The sequence below is a fragment of the Pygocentrus nattereri genome, chromosome 9 (genome assembly GCF_015220715.1).
Source record: "Pygocentrus nattereri isolate fPygNat1 chromosome 9, fPygNat1.pri, whole genome shotgun sequence".
NCBI classification, from domain to species: Eukaryota; Metazoa; Chordata; class Actinopteri; order Characiformes; family Serrasalmidae; genus Pygocentrus; species Pygocentrus nattereri.
In genome coordinates this window covers 45,007,969-45,026,607 of record NC_051219.1, presented here as the reverse complement: position 1 = coordinate 45,026,607, position 18,639 = coordinate 45,007,969, and the positions used below count along the sequence as shown (strand labels likewise).

The 18,639-nt window shown below is 43.1% G+C and overlaps 1 protein-coding gene across 2 annotated transcripts in view; it reads left to right on the top strand.

Moving 5' to 3' along the window:
* The first annotated feature begins 3 nt into the window (after positions 1-3).
* cntn3a.2 (contactin 3a, tandem duplicate 2) overlaps positions 4-18,639 on the top strand; it is a 106,423-nt gene continuing 87,787 nt past the window's right edge. The window contains exons 1-2 of one of the 2 annotated variants that reach the window (XM_017715917.2): positions 4-452; positions 17,219-17,364. In XM_017715917.2, coding sequence (XP_017571406.1) covers positions 17,310-17,364 — 55 coding nt within the window. In that variant the 5' untranslated portion in view covers positions 4-452; positions 17,219-17,309. Of the gene's footprint in view, positions 458-17,218; positions 17,365-18,639 lie in introns of both variants that reach the window. The other variant, XM_017715916.2, reaches the window with a different exon arrangement.

Here is an 18,639-nt window from a genome sequence, read left to right as displayed (position 1 = left end):
ATCCAGGCGCACACAACGTCTCTCTCTGTCTCCATGGCCAGGACTCCAGCGGCTGAGGCTCGGTGAGACCGGAGGAGGGGTCTGTTTGTGTCCGTGCCCCTCAGCGGTGACCGGAGCCCGTTAACGGCTCTCGCTTCCTCCGGCGTTGGAGCCGTGGAGCGTTTTTGTGGAGGTGAGGAACCGAGAGGAGGGGAAAGGGGGCGTTTTTTGCCTCCCCCTCACACCTACCTGCCTGCTTGCCCGCCTGCCTGCCTCCTGGCTTGGCTAGCTCAACACTCCCCGCGTTATTCCTCCTCCGCTGTCGTTCTCCGGGCTCCCTCACTCCCAGGAGCCTCGGGGAGACGCTGGTGACCGCACACCAGTGCCTGCCATGCCAGCCTCACTCAGCGTCCTCTCTCGCCTGTGGAGCGCGGACTGAAGACCCGCTCGGACGGAGGGAAGCACCGCGTTTAGTTGGGTGAAGTGCGATTTTGTTTCCATTTCCATTGCCCCCTCATCCGTCGGCTTTGAAGTCGTCGCACGCGCATGTCGTCTCATTCATTCAGCCTTTCACATCAAGGACTTCATTCACAGCCTAGCAGCCCTAACGGCTTCCAGCACTGCTCCTCCTCAGGCTGTGTGGAGGCGAGGACCTGCTGGCTGTTCACGTTGTCTGCACCTGTGCTGTGTGATGTGTTGTGTGGACGTGGACGGAGGGGCTTTATGTTAACTACTAACGAGGGACCACTGATTTCAGAAAAAGGTGGACGGAGGGTCTTTTCCACAGCTTGGCGTTGGCACCACTGCAGAGAAGTTCACGTAGCCACCTAAACCTACTGCGCAGATGCTGCACGAACGCGCAGGTATGCCTGCATTTTTAAAGCAGCCCCCAAGGCACAAGACAGTCGACCCCTGTGAGCGCCTGTCCATTTAAACCCTGTTTGATTCAGAGGGGTGGGGAGTGAGGGGGGGGGGGGGGGGGCAGATTGATCCAGACTGCAGCAAGGTCCAGAACTCAGTGCTGGCTCTCCTTTGTGAGGCCAGCTGGAAGGCTTTCCTCCAGAGAACTTCTCTGTGCTGATGCCGATGCTGATGCTGATGCTCTCCGTGATTCAGCCTAGATCGTATTCTCCTCAGCTGGCCAAGAGGGGCTGACCACTTCCTCCAGAAATGCTGCTTGTAATATGCTTCTGAATATTTAATGGACAGGGATGGTTTCTGATTTCATCCTGAATTATTCATCAGAAGAATAGGTTACCTGTGAGAAGCTCACGTTGGAGTTAAGTCAACAAAGCAGCCAAGAACTATTTCTCGTTTTGAGCCTGGTTACATTTGGTACGCGAGACCAGCTGTACTGGGCAATAGCGGTGACGTACGTAACCGCCTCTTTCTACAGTCGTTACTTTGTAGAAAAGCTGCTCGCGAACTGATTCTTAGTAGGTTCGGTTCTCTTTGCACGACATAGGAGCACGAGATGAGCGTATGGTAGGGTTCACACTATCACGAGTGCGGATACGTGCACTTAATGATCCAACAACTGCAGAAAATCTGATTTTGTCAGTAATCCGATCAACGCATTTGCATGCACTTGAGTAATCAGATAACAGGGAAACTTCAGGTCTTCATGAGTCAGACAGTAATCAGATAACGGGGAAACTTCAGGTCTACATGAGTCAGACAGTAATCAGATAATGGGGAAACTTCAGGTCTACAGGAGTCAGACAGTAATCAGATAATGGGGAAACTCCAGGTCTACAGGAGTCAGACAGTAATGAGATAATGGGGAAACTCCAGGTCTACATGAGTCAGACAGTAATCAGATAATGGGGAAACTCCAGGTCTACATGAGTCAGACAGTAATCAGATAATGGGGAAACTCCAGGTCTACAGGAGTCAGACAGTAATCAGATAATGGAGAAACTCCAGGTCTACATGAGTCAGACAGTAATCAGATAATGGGGAAACTCCAGGTCTACAGGAGTCAGACAGTAATCAGATAATGGAGAAACTCCAGGTCTACATGAGTCAGACAGTAATCAGATAATGGGGAAACTCCAGGTCTACATGAGTCAGACAGTAATCAGATAACGGGGAAACTCCAGGTCTACAGGAGTCAGACAGTAATCAGATAATGGGGAAACTCCAGGTCTACGTGAGTCAGACAGTAATCAGATAATGGGGAAACTCCAGGTCTACAGGAGTCAGACAGTAATCAGATAATGGAGAAACTCCAGGTCTACATGAGTCAGACAGTAATCAGATAATGGGGAAACTTCAGGTCTACATGAGTCAGACAGTAATCAGATAATGGAGATACTCCAGGTCTACAGGAGTCAGACAGTAATCAGATAATGGGGAAACTCCAGGTCTACATGAGTCAGACAGTAATCAGATAATGGGGAAACTTCAGGTCTACAGGAGTCAGACAGTAATCAGATAATGGGGAAACTCCAGGTCTACAGGAGTCAGACAGTAATCAGATAATGGGGAAACTCCAGGTCTACAGGAGTCAGACAGTAATCAGATAATGGAGAAACTCCAGGTCTACATGAGTCAGACAGTAATCAGATAATGGGGAAACTTCAGGTCTACATGAGTCAGACAGTAATCAGATAATGGAGAAACTCCAGGTCTACAGGAGTCAGACAGTAATCAGATAATGGGGAAACTCCAGGTCTACATGAGTCAGACAGTAATCAGATAATGGAGAAACTCCAGGTCTACATGAATCAGACAGTAATCAGATAATGGGGAAACTCCAGGTCTACAGGAGTCAGACAGTAATCAGATAATGGGGAAACTCCAGGTCTACATGAGTCAGACAGTAATCAGATAATGGGGAAACTTCAGGTCTACATGAGTCAGACAGTAATCAGATAATGGGGAAACTTCAGGTCTACATGAGTCAGACAGTAATCAGATAATGGAGATACTCCAGGTCTACAGGAGTCAGACAGTAATCAGATAATGGGGAAACTCCAGGTCTACATGAGTCAGACAGTAATCAGATAATGGGGAAACTTCAGGTCTACAGGAGTCAGACAGTAATCAGATAATGGGGAAACTCCAGGTCTACAGGAGTCAGACAGTAATCAGATAATGGGGAAACTCCAGGTCTACAGGAGTCAGACAGTAATCAGATAATGGAGAAACTCCAGGTCTACATGAGTCAGACAGTAATCAGATAATGGGGAAACTTCAGGTCTACATGAGTCAGACAGTAATCAGATAATGGAGAAACTCCAGGTCTACAGGAGTCAGACAGTAATCAGATAATGGGGAAACTCCAGGTCTACAGGAGTCAGACAGTAATCAGATAATGGGGAAACTTCAGGTCTACAGGAGTCAGACAGTAATCAGATAATGGGGAAACTCCAGGTCTACAGGAGTCAGACAGTAATCAGATAATGGGGAAACTCCAGGTCTACAGGAGTCAGACAGTAATCAGATAATGGAGAAACTCCAGGTCTACATGAGTCAGACAGTAATCAGATAATGGGGAAACTTCAGGTCTACATGAGTCAGACAGTAATCAGATAATGGAGAAACTCCAGGTCTACAGGAGTCAGACAGTAATCAGATAATGGGGAAACTCCAGGTCTACATGAGTCAGACAGTAATCAGATAATGGAGAAACTCCAGGTCTACATGAATCAGACAGTAATCAGATAATGGGGAAACTCCAGGTCTACATGAGTCAGACAGTAATCAGATAATGGGGAAACTTCAGGTCTACAGGAGTCAGACAGTAATCAGATAATGGAGAAACTCCAGGTCTACACGAGTCAGACAGTAATCAGATAATGGGGAAACTCCAGGTCTACAGGAGTCAGACAGTAATCAGATAATGGGGAAACTTCAGGTCTACAGGAGTCAGACAGTAATCAGATAATTGGGGAAACTCCAGGTCTACACAAGTCAGACAGTAATCAGACTTCTGCTTTACAACCAGCCGATAAACTCACAGAAGAACATGTGATGTGAGACACAAACTTCGTCTTTTTTTTAAAACATTGCGCCGCTTTACCTGAAAATATGAACGTACATCGTCTGGAAAATGAAGAATATTTACATCTTTTATTCCGTGTTTGGTTTCAGCGCCGCTCCAGCAGTGTTTTGCTGCGTCTCGCCACATCCACCGTCTGATCTCACGCGTTCTCAGACTGAGAAATCCAAAAGAAATCAGAGTAAGAGTAAATCTGATCACTGAGCCACTTCATCAGATTTGTAGATCCGAGTGTTTTGTTTACGTGACCGTTTGAATAATCAGATAACTGCAGGAATCCCATTATGATCGGATTATTGAGTGCATGGACTCGCTGTTCACTCTCCAATGCTGATACTGCATCCTTGAGTATCGTCTGATTCCGGTCCAAAGCTTTACCGTGAGCTGTTTTTAATCGAAGCGCTTCACTTGAGATAAGCTTCTGAAAGCAGGCTATTATCTTCCAACTACTCAATCACTTCGCTGCCCCACAGGAAGAAATGCACAGCTAACAATGCAGTTTGTTGGGATTGGACTGGATTCATTCGTTTTTTTTTTCCCTCTGATACCCGATCCAGCATTATCTGCTGGTATCAGCCCAGTTTAAAAGATGCCTTTATTGTTGTATCTGTTTGTTGAGTATGCAAATTTATTCATAGCCTTGCAAAATAAGAATCACATGGAACAATTTCACTCCAACATGTCAGACACAAACGACACCCCAACAGAGTTGTTGAATGTTGTTGATTGCAGCCATTCTTGTAAACCCTTGGTGGCTGAGTGGGCCTTGGGAATGGAATCCTTAAGGAGGTTTATTAGTTGAGTGGTGGAGTGGAATTTGAATGGATTGTGGAACTGAAACCACTCGTAGTTTCCTTTTTTCCATCCTAATGAGTGTCTTTGGCTTAAGGGAGCATGTTTAATGAAGGGAGCGTGTCCCCTTGTAATTACCATGTAGTGCTTAGCCTAGCAGCTAAGCGTAGCTCAGTGTTTAGATGAACTTGTGACAGGCATGAAATCCTTACTTTGAGTAGAGTTGTGGCATATGCTGCATTGCATGGTTGCCAGAAGCTTTATGAGCAAATTCAACTGCACTGGCTTTCCCAAACATTTTGCTCTTCAAAAAAACACCATGAAGTAACTTGTAATAGGCTTAAAAGACTTACCCAGAACAGGGATGCACCGATATGGGAGATGTGGGCCAATATCGATGATATTTTACTGATTTTACTGGTACTGATATACAGACATTCACAGAAACAGGGACTCGATCCACTTGGACCAGCATTATAGAGATGTTTAACCCTTATTCCTGTGAAGATATGAGTGCAGTAAAATAAATAAAATATAAACAATGTATTTACGTTGTAGGCCAGCATCGCCTAAACATCGAGTTTGGTTATCAAGTTTGGGTTGGTGTTATTGGTCAGATCTAAACATCTGTTTGATGCCACTATTTTTAATGATCAATAAGACATTATTGTGCATTCCTACCAAAAATATGGCAGTGATTTCAGTAAATGTGGACAGAGGGTCTTGTGGACAGCCTGGCGTTGGCACCACTGCAGAGACGTTCATGTAGCCGCCTAAACCGACTGCGCAGATGCTGCACAAACACAGGTATGCCTGCATTTTTAAAGCAGCCCCCAAGGCACAAGGCAGTCGACCCTTGTGAGCGCCTGTCCATTTAAACCCTGTTTAAAAGACTTACCCAGAACAGGGATGCACCGATATGGGAGCTGTGGGCCAATATCGATGATATTTTTCATGCATGCTTCTGCTGATGCTGGTGCTGATATACAAACCTATTATTCTTGTAAAGATATGAGTGCAGTAAAATAAATAAAATATAAACAATGTATTTACGTTGTAGGCCAGCATCGTCTAAACATTGTGTTAAACGTTGAGTTCAGTTATCAGGTTTCGGTTGGTGCTATTGGTCAAATCTAGACATCTGTTTGATGCCACTGTTTTTAAATTATCAGTAAGACATTATTGTACATTCCTACCAAAAATATTGCAGTTATTTTCTGTAATTTTACACTAATTGTTGGCCAAGGTGTTCCAGATGGATTGTTCATAGGAGAAAGGCACCTGAGGCTGGGAGGATAGATGCCAGACAGGTTTGTTGATGAAAGGACGCTCAAATGGGCCTGAATTGAAGTGTATTGTTGGTTGTAAAGCAAAGCCACATGCGGACTGTGCTGTTGAGACCACAGAATGTGATCGAAACGATGCATTTTTTATATTTTTGAGAAAATCTTGATTTGAAGAATGCAATCCCATCTGCTTGTTTGATGCACCTGCTCAGATTGAAAAGCAAGAAGTTGTTGGAATTCCGGTGGGCAGATTGCATTGTCACTGAGCTCTTTGTCATAATAAATGTGCAAGTCTTTGTATTACAGCGTTCTCGCTTTTGTGCAGTCAGCAGCAGGCAGTACTCGCCAAAGATGTTTGAAATCGGATTCCTCGACCACAGGTGGACCCCTTTCATTCTTTCCTGCATCTCCTTCTCATAGTGTTTGAATGGAGGTGTGATTATCCTCTTCAACTCCTCGAGACCACCGGTGGGTCCAAAATGCACTTCGTCATATTCTTTATTCCATAACGTTCATATTCCATAAGCTCCGTTCATAAGCTGGGCGTCGTGTGAGGCTGTAGCTCTTCTCTCCAGTCTAATAGACGGTGACGTCATTTTAAACCCTTATAATAAAAGAAGCTGAACTCAGTTTTTCTACTGAAAGTCGACCCGTTTTTCCCCAAATCTGGGCTCTAAACTATAAACAGACGGCGTCTCTTCAGTGATCTGCTCTGGAAACATCACTTTTAGAAAATAACACAAAGAGCGGCGGAGATTTTTGGACTTTAGCAGTAAATTGTAAGCGTGTAGTGATGTGTGGAGATCATAAAACACACGATCTGTTCATTTGAGGGGCTTTTACTAACAAACAAATTAATTAATTAATTAATTAATTAATTAAATAAAAATGTACATTTATTTCCTGCAGTTACAGAATAATTCGCCTTACGATTTGGTCGTGAAAAATTCAGATGGACGCACCAAAACACGCCCTGGTCAATAAGAGGTATTGATGTGTGATGTGATCATCTCTGTGATCATCTCTGTGATCATCTCTGTGAGTCTGTTCTATCATGGTGTTTTTTATGCTTTAGTATTTAAGTCCACAGTCGGTTCGTTTTCACTTGTTGCAGTCGACCCGTTTCCGTGCTTCTCCGGATGAAAGACGGATGGATTTTAGCAGTAAAACTTTCCTCTTGTTGTTTTGGCACCTTGAGTGTTTGAAACGGTGCTGCTTGCACATGCTGGTCCTGTCAGGAGGGCTTGCGAAAGAGCCATCTTCTCCGCGTTCAGGGCTAAACCAATGTGTCACTGTTAGATCCAGTTGTCATCTGTTTTGATGTAAAATGCCTGCGGGCGAGGAGAAAGGAAGAGAGCGAAGGGTGATTAGCGTGAATCCCTCGCCTTTGTGTATTCTTCCCCCGCTGCTGCCTCTTTCATTTGCTATTTCGGTGGTGTGATCCAGCATCCATAGAGGCTGCTCTCTGGTACGAGAGAGGCTGATAGGCTGTTATTAATGGCTTTGTGTCATAGCAGGGCTGAAACACTCACTCATCACTACCTGGGATTTATTCCGTTACTCCCGCCGTAACTATTATTCATAGTCTCACAGCGGTCATCGGCATATAGCTCTTTGTACGAGGCTCTCTTTTATAGATGGGGTCAGCTTTGTGCAGCGTTGCCTCTGAATATATGTGGCAATAGCAATTGTCTGCTTGGCATTGGCAATCGACACAGGTTGATATGTTATGAAACGGCCCTCTAACGGCATTTGTTGCTGCGTTAAACAGACATAATAGATATTCATGGCTCTTTTTCCCCCCAGCTTCATTTCATGTGTCATCAACCCGGTGAAAGAATTAAATAAATGAATACAAATATAACATCTGTCCTCACCGAATTGCTCTCCACAATTTGGTAATTGAGAAAATCACTCAATCTGACCATTACGCAAAGATGCGCCTCTATATAAGCGGCAGATTCCCCCCCAAAACACACGGCAGCCCGGTCTAGCTTGTGAATTATGCAGAATAAAAGCATGTTAGATCAATAATGCCGTGTAATGAATGCATTAGGTATGAATATTTGACCGAAGATCTGGAGTATGACCAGATTCATTTCTCATTCACAGGCTGTAATTCAGCAGAGCCTCGATCCGTAATTGTTCAGCCTATAACTGCTCAAGAGCTTTTTTTTTCAAAAGAGAGAGACCTTGTAATTTAATGTCAGCGTAATATTTCAAAGCTGTGTTTTATGACAACTTGACTTTTTTATCCTTTTGTGCCTTTCAGCAAAGTAATTCAAGAATCTTTGAAACGCAAGTACAAAAGCGTTAAATTGTTTATTGAAATGTGGTTTTAAGTAGCGCTTTGGCTTTTTCCACTTAATATCAGGGTCTTTCCTTTCATAAGAATAATTATAAGAACAATATCGTTAATGTGTAAATGGTGATAAAATGAAAGGTTTATGAGTATGTTCCCCTCACTGGTTCCCCATGAAGGCACTGCAGAGTAGGTTGGCTTCTGCCGAGGATGTAGGGGGCTGGGCGATATGGCCTAAAATATCATCTTATAATCTCGATACTTAAAGATGAATTTGTTATACACAATATGTATCATAAAATATATCGTTTTTCTGAGATTTAATAAGTTGGATCAGACAAAATGGAACCTGTAGTGCCATATATGAAAATACAATATTAATAATAAACCTGCAACTACAGTGATTTTTATTCAGTGTTTTACAAGCAACCCTGCACTAAATCCACTTAACCAGGTCTAATTATGCTTAGTTTGTAGTGAAGCATGTAGTAGGTAGTCACTGTTCTTTAAGTATTGACTATAACTATGATGGGTTCAGTTGAGACGTACACTCACCAGACACTTTATTAGGTAGTAAAATTGCTAGTAAAAGGCTGGACCCCCTTTCGCCTTCAGAACTGCCTTAATTCTTCATGGCAGACTTTCAATAAGGTGTTGGAAACGTTCCTCAGAGATGTTGGTTGGTTATTTGAGATCCTGCTGCCTTTCTATCATCTGGAACCAGTCTGCCCATTCTCCTCTGACCTCTCACATCAACAAGGCATTTTCGTCCACACAACTGACCGCTCACTGGATATTTCCTCTTTTTCGGACCGTTCTCTGTAAACCCTAGAGATGGTTGTGTGTGAAAATCCCAGCAGATCAGCAGTTTCTGAAATACTCAGACCAGCCCGTCTGGCACCAACAACCACGCCACGTTCAAAGCCCCTTAAATCCCCTTTCTTCCCCGTTCTGATGCTCGGTCTGCACTTCAGCAAGTCGTCTTGACCACCTCTACATGCCTAAATGCAGTGAGCTGCGGCCGCGTGATTGGCTGATTAGCTATTTGTGTTAACAAGCAACCGAACCCCTAATAAAGTGGCCGGTGAGTTTATATTTATCAGGATAATGATAAAGTTGATAATTCAGAGTAAATGTTATGACGTCAGATATGTGCACAATAGAATTTAAAATAAAAAAGTACGTCACCTCTCTGTTTATGTCAGGGTTGGAGTGGACTGCCAGATTCTCCGGTCCTGTTTACAACATCTGCATCGTGGCCCAAAGATTCCTCTCAGCTGAAGTGTTTCTTAGAATTGCAGGGTTGTGCGCTGGACCTTGGATTCAGGGTCTCGGGTCGGCCGTTTGTCACCCATGACCTGCCTGCCTGAGAATGTCTTTGGCTGAATTCTTGTTGAAGGTTGGGAGGGAAAAATAGGTTGTTTTCCTTTTCTTTCCAGCCTTTCTAGCCAGTCAGGAATCTGCATTGTCAGGTGACAGGGTCGAGTTCCTCCTCACACACAGATGTTCATTCAGTGCTCAACAGCTTTGGCCTGCAACAATAAATGAGGGCACACAAAATAATAGGCTGATCATGTAAAATAATTAATAAATGTGTTTTACTTGGTTGCATTGGTGCATAGTTCTCAGTTAAAGAGACAACGTAAGCCAAAAGTGAGGGTTGTCTCTTAGCTCTTGTCCTTTTGGATAGTCCTGAATTTAGACTTGAAATATCAGAGTATAAAAAATGCTGATTACTCCCAAAAAACAGAGAAATATTCCTTTATAGCTTAACTATATAAGGCACGACTGATCTGTCCATGCCCTGATACACAGATGTGCTTTTTAATAGCAACAGTCAAATTTGACTTATTATGTACAACTCCATGGGACGCTGTGCAGAATGTAAATAAAAATAAAATGCATTGATGTGCAAATCATATAAACCATATTTTCAAAGGAAAATAGCACAAAGACAACAAATCAAATGTTGAAATTGAGAAATTTTTTTTTTTAATATTTGCCCATTTTGAATTTGATGCCAACAACACGTTCCAAAAAAGTTGGGACGGGGGCCTGTTTACTGCTGTGTTTCATTACCACAGGATCCATGATTTCCACAAAGAATTTCAAATGTTGTTCCGTCGGACCACCGGACACTTTCCCACTTCCCCTCAGTCCATTTTAAATGAGCTCAGGCCCAGAGAAGGTGGCAGCGTTTCTGGATCCTGTTTATATTTGGGTTCTTCTTTGTGTTTTAGAGTTTAACAGCATTTGTGGATGCAGTGATGAACTGTGTTCACAGACAGTGGTTTTCAGAAGTGTTTCTGAGCCCATGCAGTGATTTCCACTACAGAATCATGTCTGTTTTTAATGCAGTGCTGCCTGAGGGCCCAAAGATCACGGCCAGCAGATATTGGTGTTCAGCCTCGTCCCTCACAGACAGAGATTTCTCCAGATTCTCTGAGTCTTTAATGATATTCTGCACCGTAGACGATGAAAAGCTGAAGCTCTTTGCTGTTTTATGTTGAGGAACGTTCTTCTTGAGTTGTTGCTCTATTTGATGGTCCAGTCTTTCACAGAGTGGTGACCCCTCCTCCTCTTTACTTCTGAAAGACTCCGCCTCTCTGAGATGCTCTTTATACCCAGTCATGTTACTGACCTGCTGTCAATCAACCACCAGGTGTCTTTTTTTTAGCATTACACACCTTTACCAGCCTTTTCCTTTTGTTCTCCTCGTCCCAACTTTTTTTAAATATGTTGTTGGCATCAAATTCAAAATGAGCAAATATTTTTCAAAAAACAATAAAATTTCTCATTTGATTTGTTGTCTTTGTACCATTTTCAATGAAATATAGGGTTTAAATGATTTGCATATCATTGCACTTTGTTTTCATTTACATTTTGCATAATGTGTCACCTTTTTTGGAAATGGGGTTGCACACAATGTTAGGAACACCATGACATTAAAATCATATCAGTACTGTGCATGAAAAATATCGGATAATGGCCCACAATTTCCGTATTGGAGCATCTGTAGCTTTTTGTTATGTAATCATGTTAAAATTCATGGTCATTTGCAACCTGCCTAGTTTCAATCAGCTATAATCACATGTGCAGCATCATAGCAAAGCATTTTAAAATGGAAATTCATAATTATGTAGCAATCGAAACAAAGGAACCTTTGCAACAGTTGTCACAAAAGACCACAAGTGTTGAAAGGATTGGTTCGTAGTTTTTACACGCTGCTCATAATGTGGTCTTAGAGTCATGAGCAGTGAAACTGCTACCGAACTATGAGGATAGATTCAACTCTTGGACGCTTGAGGTGCCACAGAAAGTGTTGAGAAGCACGACGTTCTCCTTGATTTCATCTTTTACCTGCATGCAGGAATTGTGCAGGTCACGTCCTGACTGGGGCGTTTAGGGTTGAATTGCACCTATAAGCTGCGTTATTTTGACAGGTCTTTAAGCGAACTGATCGATGTGGACTGGAATACCACGAGCAGCAAAATCCCTGATTGCACGTCGTGTCCTCTGTCCAGAGAGAGGGCGGATTGCCGACATTCAGGCTGATCAGTCTCCAGTCTTTGCATAGCTGTGAGCTTGACTTTAAGACTGCTTAGCAAGAGACATGACATGCAGCCGTGTTTCAGAGAAGTCTCAGAGCATGGAAATCCAATTTTTACAGACTTGCTCTCACTAACAGCTTCCTGAAACTTGAAGGACTAAAGAAATCCGCAATTCCTTCAATTACACAAGTAGACAATAATTTCTACTACAGTTACAGACTGTAGTCCATCTGTTTCTCTGATACTCTGTTACCCTGTTCTTCAGTGGTCAGGACCCCCATGGACCCTCACAGAGCAGGTACTGTTTGGGTGGTGGGTCATTCTCAGCACTGCAGTAACACTGACGTGGTGGTGGTGTGTTAGTGTGTGTTGTGCTGGTCTGAGTGGATCAGACACAGCAGTGCTGCTGGAGTTTTTAAACACCTCAGTGTCGCTGCTGGACTGAGAATAGTCCACCAACCAAAAATATCCAACCAACAGCGTCCTGTGGGCAGCGTCCTGTGACCACTGATGAAGGACTAGAGGATGACCAACACAAACTGTGCAGCAGCAGATGAGCTGTCGTCTCTGACTTTACATCTACAAGGTGGACCAACAAGGTAGGAGTGTCTAATAGAGTGGACAGTGAGTGGACACAGTGTTTAAACACTCCAGCAGCACTGCTGTGTCTGATCCACTCGTACCAGCACAGCACACACTAACACACCAACACCACATCAGTGTTACTGCAGTGCTGAGAATGACCCACCACCCAAACAGTACCTGCTCTGTGAGGGTCCATGGGGGTCCTGACCACTGAAGAACAGGGTAACAGAGTGTCAGAGAAACAGATGGACTACAGTCTGTAACTGTAGAACTACAGAGTGCAGCTATACAGTAAGTGGAGCTGATCAAATCTGTAGAATAAAATTTGAGTAGGGCACAAATAGCTATTATTTGACTAAATTCTCTCTCTAAAAAAAGAAACGATTAAAAATACCTTCTTACCTTCTTTATAATTTGGCAATAATTAGTTGCCAATTTACTCGATGATAACGCACATTTTACATTCCACTACAGGTCTCAACAGCCTGAAGGACACTTTTTGTCACCTAGTGCTTTTTGTGCCGTAGTGTTAATATATTTTGTTAAAAACATCTTTTAAAAGTCTTCTTTCTTTCTCTTTTCCATTGTTTTGGAATGAAAGGCTATGCACGGTTTGCAAGGTCATTCTAAACTTACTAAGTCAGAGTTGGTGGTGATGGGAACCAGATATCTGAAAAGCTGTTATATGAAATGGATATGAACACGTTGCCTGATGAGGCATTGCTTTACAGTAGTCTATCAATCTATCTATCCATCCATCCTTCCATCCACCCAAAGGTTTTCACCTGAAATTTGCTTTTTTTAATGATATTGCAGTTGTGATTTAGATGTGATTGTTTTGTATAAAGTAGATGTGCATTTTCTGAAGGAACTGCAAGTGTGTGTGTGTGTGTGTGTGTGTGTGTGTGTGTGTGTGTGTGTGTGTGTGTGTGTGTGTGTGTGAGAGGGAGAGATGTGTGTGTTGGGGGGACGTCGTTCAAATGAACTGTCACTCAGTTATTATGCAGCTCTTAGTGGAGAAGCCTTGTTTGAGTCCGATTTGCACCCTCTGAACAAACAGTCATAACTCGGGAACTGTTCACTCTATCGCTTAACCGGATAGATGTTGTGAGATGAGCCCCCTTGAGGATCATTTTGGTATAATGTTGTGTGTATTGAGAAGAAAATGTCTGAGTTATGACGAGTTAAACACAGAGAAAATCTTGAAATAAGCAGATTCTGATTTTGAGAAATTTACATGGGAGTGAATGGGGCAGTTCAATCTCTGCCTAGTGCCAAACAAACGCTCATAACTCTGAAGCTGATTGATAAAATGATGAGATATTTTGAGATTTCAGAAAGGATGAGTTTCTCTACCATTTAAAACTGAAATGGAATTTCTAGGTGAAAGTTTAAGGATTTTAAAGCAGATTCCCTGCGTGATCAGCTGTGTCTGTAAGACTGAGTGGCCTGCTGTGACGTCATTGATGTCAGTTCATTCATTCTTATGGGAGGTTTTTAATTTTAAACTTAATTTTATTAAAAACTACCAATCTGATCGACCTCAAAAACAGAGCACAAGTCACAGTGACGAGACCTTTGAAACGCAGTTTGAACAGAGTCTGTACATTAAGCGGTTCGGGCTGTATTAATCGCAGGAATGTGTGGAAGAAGAATAAGAAGTATGAGAGATAACAATAGAGATAACAATAGAGATAACAATAGAGATAACAATAGAGATAGCAATAGAGCGCTTCTTCAAGCTCTCTAATTAAGCCTTTTTCACCCGGATGACCAGCCCATCCAATTCTGGACAAGGCTAGAATGCTGAATGTAGTGTGCCATAAATTTTCCCACTTAAAACTTGTTAAGACAACACTCCGTCAAAAACTGCACTCTTTCAAAGTTACGTTTTGATATAATAACCATTTTTGTGCTAATGCAGTCAATATAACGACAGAGACACATGTAGGCTCATTTTGGACAGTAAATAAAACGGCTATATTTCATCTGCAGACATCACATCCTGTGGTTCCTGTCACCACCACCACTGTAAAGAAATGCGAGTCCCTCGGATCAGTTGATGTATAATGCGCCATGTGCTGTGATGGAAGAGCTGTTAGGCCTGTTAACGTACCTCATCTTTATCAATGCACTCGGTGGTCAGTGGGAGCAGCGTAACAGTCCATTAGCAGCTGTTGTGAGGCGGTCATAGGTGAACACATATCAAGCATTTTGCAGTGTCTTTGGACACAGCTTAGCCAATCAGATTCATAAATAACTGTTTTGTAAATGATCAATAGAACACTCAGCTACTAATAATGACGCCCTTAATTACAAGATAAAAGCGTATAGAATTTCACAACTGGAAACAATCAATTCCTCTTCTTTCTGTTCCACTTCACTCTTCTCTCTCTCTCTCTCTCTCTCTCTCTCTCTCTCTCACTCTCTCTCTGACTCTCTCTGCACTCTGACTCTCTCTGTCTCTCTCTCTTTCTTAATCTCTCTCTCTCTCTCTCTCTCACTCTCTCTCTATCTCACTCTCTCTCTCTCTCTTAATCTCTCTCTCTCTCTTTCCCTGACTCTCTCTCCACTCTCTGACTCTCTCTCCTCTCTCTCTCTCTCTCTCTCTCTCTCTCTCTTAATCTCTCTCTCTCTCTTTCCCTGACTCTCTCTCCACTCTCTGACTCTCTCTCCTTTCTCTCTCTCTCTCTCTCTCTCTCTCTTAATCTCTCTCTCTCTCTTTCCCTGACTCTCTCTCCACTCTCTGACTCTCTCTCCTCTCTCTTTCTGACTCTCTCTCCCTTTCTCCCTCTCTCTCTCTCTCTCTCTCTCTCGCTCTCTATCTTTCGCTGACTCTCCACTCTCTCTCTGTCTCTCTCTCTTTCTCTCTCTCTCTCTCTCTCTCTCTCTATATATATATATATATATATATATATATATATCTTTCTCTCTATCTCTGTCTCTCTCTGACTCTCTCCTCTCTCTCTTTCTATCTCTCTCTCTCTCACTCTGATTCTCTTTCTCTGATCCCCCCCCCCCCTCTCTCTCTCTCGCTACTGGCAGGTTAAACTAATTGATTAAACGCCATCCAAATTTTTTTCAAATCAAGCCCAGTGGCTTTAAAAGAGCACAGCAGTCTCTTAATAAAATAGAAAAGATGGAAATCCCGGACTCACCGAACCGTCACCGCCTTAATGTGTGTGGTCTCTGACGCATCTAATAGGCTGTGGGAAGCTGATACAGACCCTGACGGTTCTCCACCTGCTTCTAATTGAGGAGGAAGCGATTTGGGAGCACTGCATTGTGGGCTATGAGGTGGTTCGTTTCAGAATACCCCAGGCCAGGTCAGCGATATTTCATCATGACGTCACTGTGGTCGCTGCCATCACGTTAAACTTAATTGTTAAGCATTTGTGAGGTCATACGCTGACGTTGGACCCTAAGACCAGGCTCACAGTCAGAACGGCAATTCATCCAAGTGGTGGGTTTGAGGTCAGGGTTCTGTGCAGGCCACTGGAGTTCCATCAAACCACAGCATACAGTCGTCTAAAATGTGATTGCGTGCTGTAGCATTAGCATCACCCTATGCTGGAACTAAGCCTAAACCCTGAAAAACAGCCCTTCTTTTCATGTGTATGATCCACTCTTTCATGGCTGAGCTGTTGTTGCTTCAAGATGCTTCCATTTCAGTAGCACTTACAGTTGATCGGGGCAACTCTAGCAGCACAAACTAACATGTGGCAAAGGTGAACTGCTTTGACAGTGCCCCATTTAACCCTTGTGTGATGTCGGGGTCTGTGGGACCCCCTTTCAATGTTTAGCAAAAGAAAAAATAATGCGATTGATTATTATTTGAACCTCAGATTCTTGATCTTTGCTCATTTTCAGTGAAAAGCATATAAAATAACCCGTTTTCAGGGTCTTCACTCTGTTCATCCCCCACACATTTATATTACACATGTGGTGTTGGGCTGAACCCACGGGGAGTAAAAGTGTGGCGGTGCTGTGTCCTTCACTCTGTTCTCCTCCTACATGGCCTGCTGTTAGTGTGTCTCTGTCTGTGTGTGTATATGTTTGTATATGTGTGTGTGTGTGTGTCTGTGAGGGTGGACAACATGGACAGGCTGCTGACTGGCTACAGCTGCTAAAGTAGAACCCTACACTGGACACTTGTGACATTTTAAACATCTGGTATTTTTACAAAATCTGACATTCGAATGCCAGTGTCTGTTTTTGGAGCTTGCCACAGCTTTGTGCTTCATTTTAGACACCTGAGTGTGGATGAAGCACCTGGACACTGGAGTGATTGGTAGGGGTGTCCACATACATTTGGCCATGTAGTGTGTAATACCATGTTGAGAAAGTGTCACAAGTGAACCCTGATAAAGCCGGAGCCTCTGTTAAACGATGTGTCTCTCAAGGTTCAGTCTCAATCAAATCTGCAGTAGGTTTGTGGTGCTGAGTTATGAGGAATTGGATGTTTTTGTGACAGAACATGTGCAGCTAGTTAGTCATTTAGTATTATAAGCAGAGCTTACTGGAGTAGTTATGTAAAAATTTCCAATTACCGTACTTACTGCAATGTTTAATACATGCGCTCCGTCATAAGTAGCACTCATCTACATATTCCTATCCCTATGTTATACATGCTAGGAGAAAAATACTAAAATTAAAGGGATTATTTGAAGTTGCCGCTCTATTATTTCTAATTTTTCTCATAATCTTGGTCTTGCAGGTCAAGCTCTGCTCTTTTTTTTCTCCGTGAGCATCTGTTCGTTTACGACCTACTGGATGCTGGGAGTCTCGTTCGCCTCTGGCAGCTGAAGATGAGGTTACTATGGAAACAGTTTTTGCTGCTATCAATCATGGAGTATCTTACAGGTAAAATGAATTGGTAATTTTCCCCTGTGCTGCATCCGCACTGGCTTTCCAACTATATCAACTAACTTCAGCGTGAAGGTCTGACGGTAGACGGAAAGTTAAGGAGGGTGGTGAAAAATCACGGACACACAAGCACCAGTGGCAGCGCAGAGGCTGTTGCAGTGGAAAAGCTTTACTGAGCTTTTTCAGAGTGTCATAAAACTGCTGGGTGCTCATCTAGCTTTGGCTTACTTTGGAGGTTTGTGCTATGATGCAACAGCGTGGGAGTCTGAGCTCAACTCAGGGCTCACTTTTTTAGAAGGGAATGATTTGATGAAGCAGGTTTTGCCTCAAGCAGAACAGCTTTAATTAAAGTCAATCTGAAATCAAAACAGACCATTTTCACCTGGTGAGTCCACGTCCCCGGCCATATTAGGGACAGTTCATCATATCGTATAAAGCTGCACTATGTAAGATTCGATTTTAACGGTAGTAACATAAAAAAATACCAAAATTCATGGTGCGTCTGGGCTGCTGTGAGTTGCCGTGTAAAGCCTGAAATATTTAAACAGTTTTCACAGTTGCAACCATTTATGTAAAAGAATAAACACTTTAATAATTTAAAACAAAAAAGAGAAATTTGCAACGTGTACACGTTTAAATTCTTACGAATACAGGAAAGTGGCGGTGGCTGTGATAATAAATATGAAATATACTGTATAAAGCAGTTATTATTGCACCTCTGAGTTTTTGCACACATAATTATTAATATTACACATAAGAACAGCACAGTGAGGTATTGAGTTTTGCACAGATGAACCACAGCATCACACACTGAGGGAGGAGTTATAGAGTTTGATGGCCACAGGTAAGAATGACCTCTTATGGCGCTCTGTGGTCATTTCGGTAGAGTGAGTCTTGAGCTGAATGAGCTCTTGTGTCTCATCACTGTGTCGTAGAGTGGGTGGGAGCCATTGTCCATAACGGCCTGCAGCTTAGACAGTGTCCTCCTCTCTGACACGGCCGTCAGCGAGTCCAGCTCCACACCCACAGCATCACCGGCCTTGTGGATCAGTCTGTTGAGTCTGTTGGCATCTGCCACCCTCAGCCTGCTTCCCCAGCATGCAACAGCATAGTGGATAATACTCACCACCACAGACTCATAGAAGATCCTGAGCAAAGTCCGGCAGACGTTGAAGGACCTCAAGCGCCTCCGAAAATAGAGACGACCTTGGCCCTTCCTGTAGAGGGCGTCAGTGTTCTTAGCCCAGTCCAGTTTATTGTCAATATGCACTT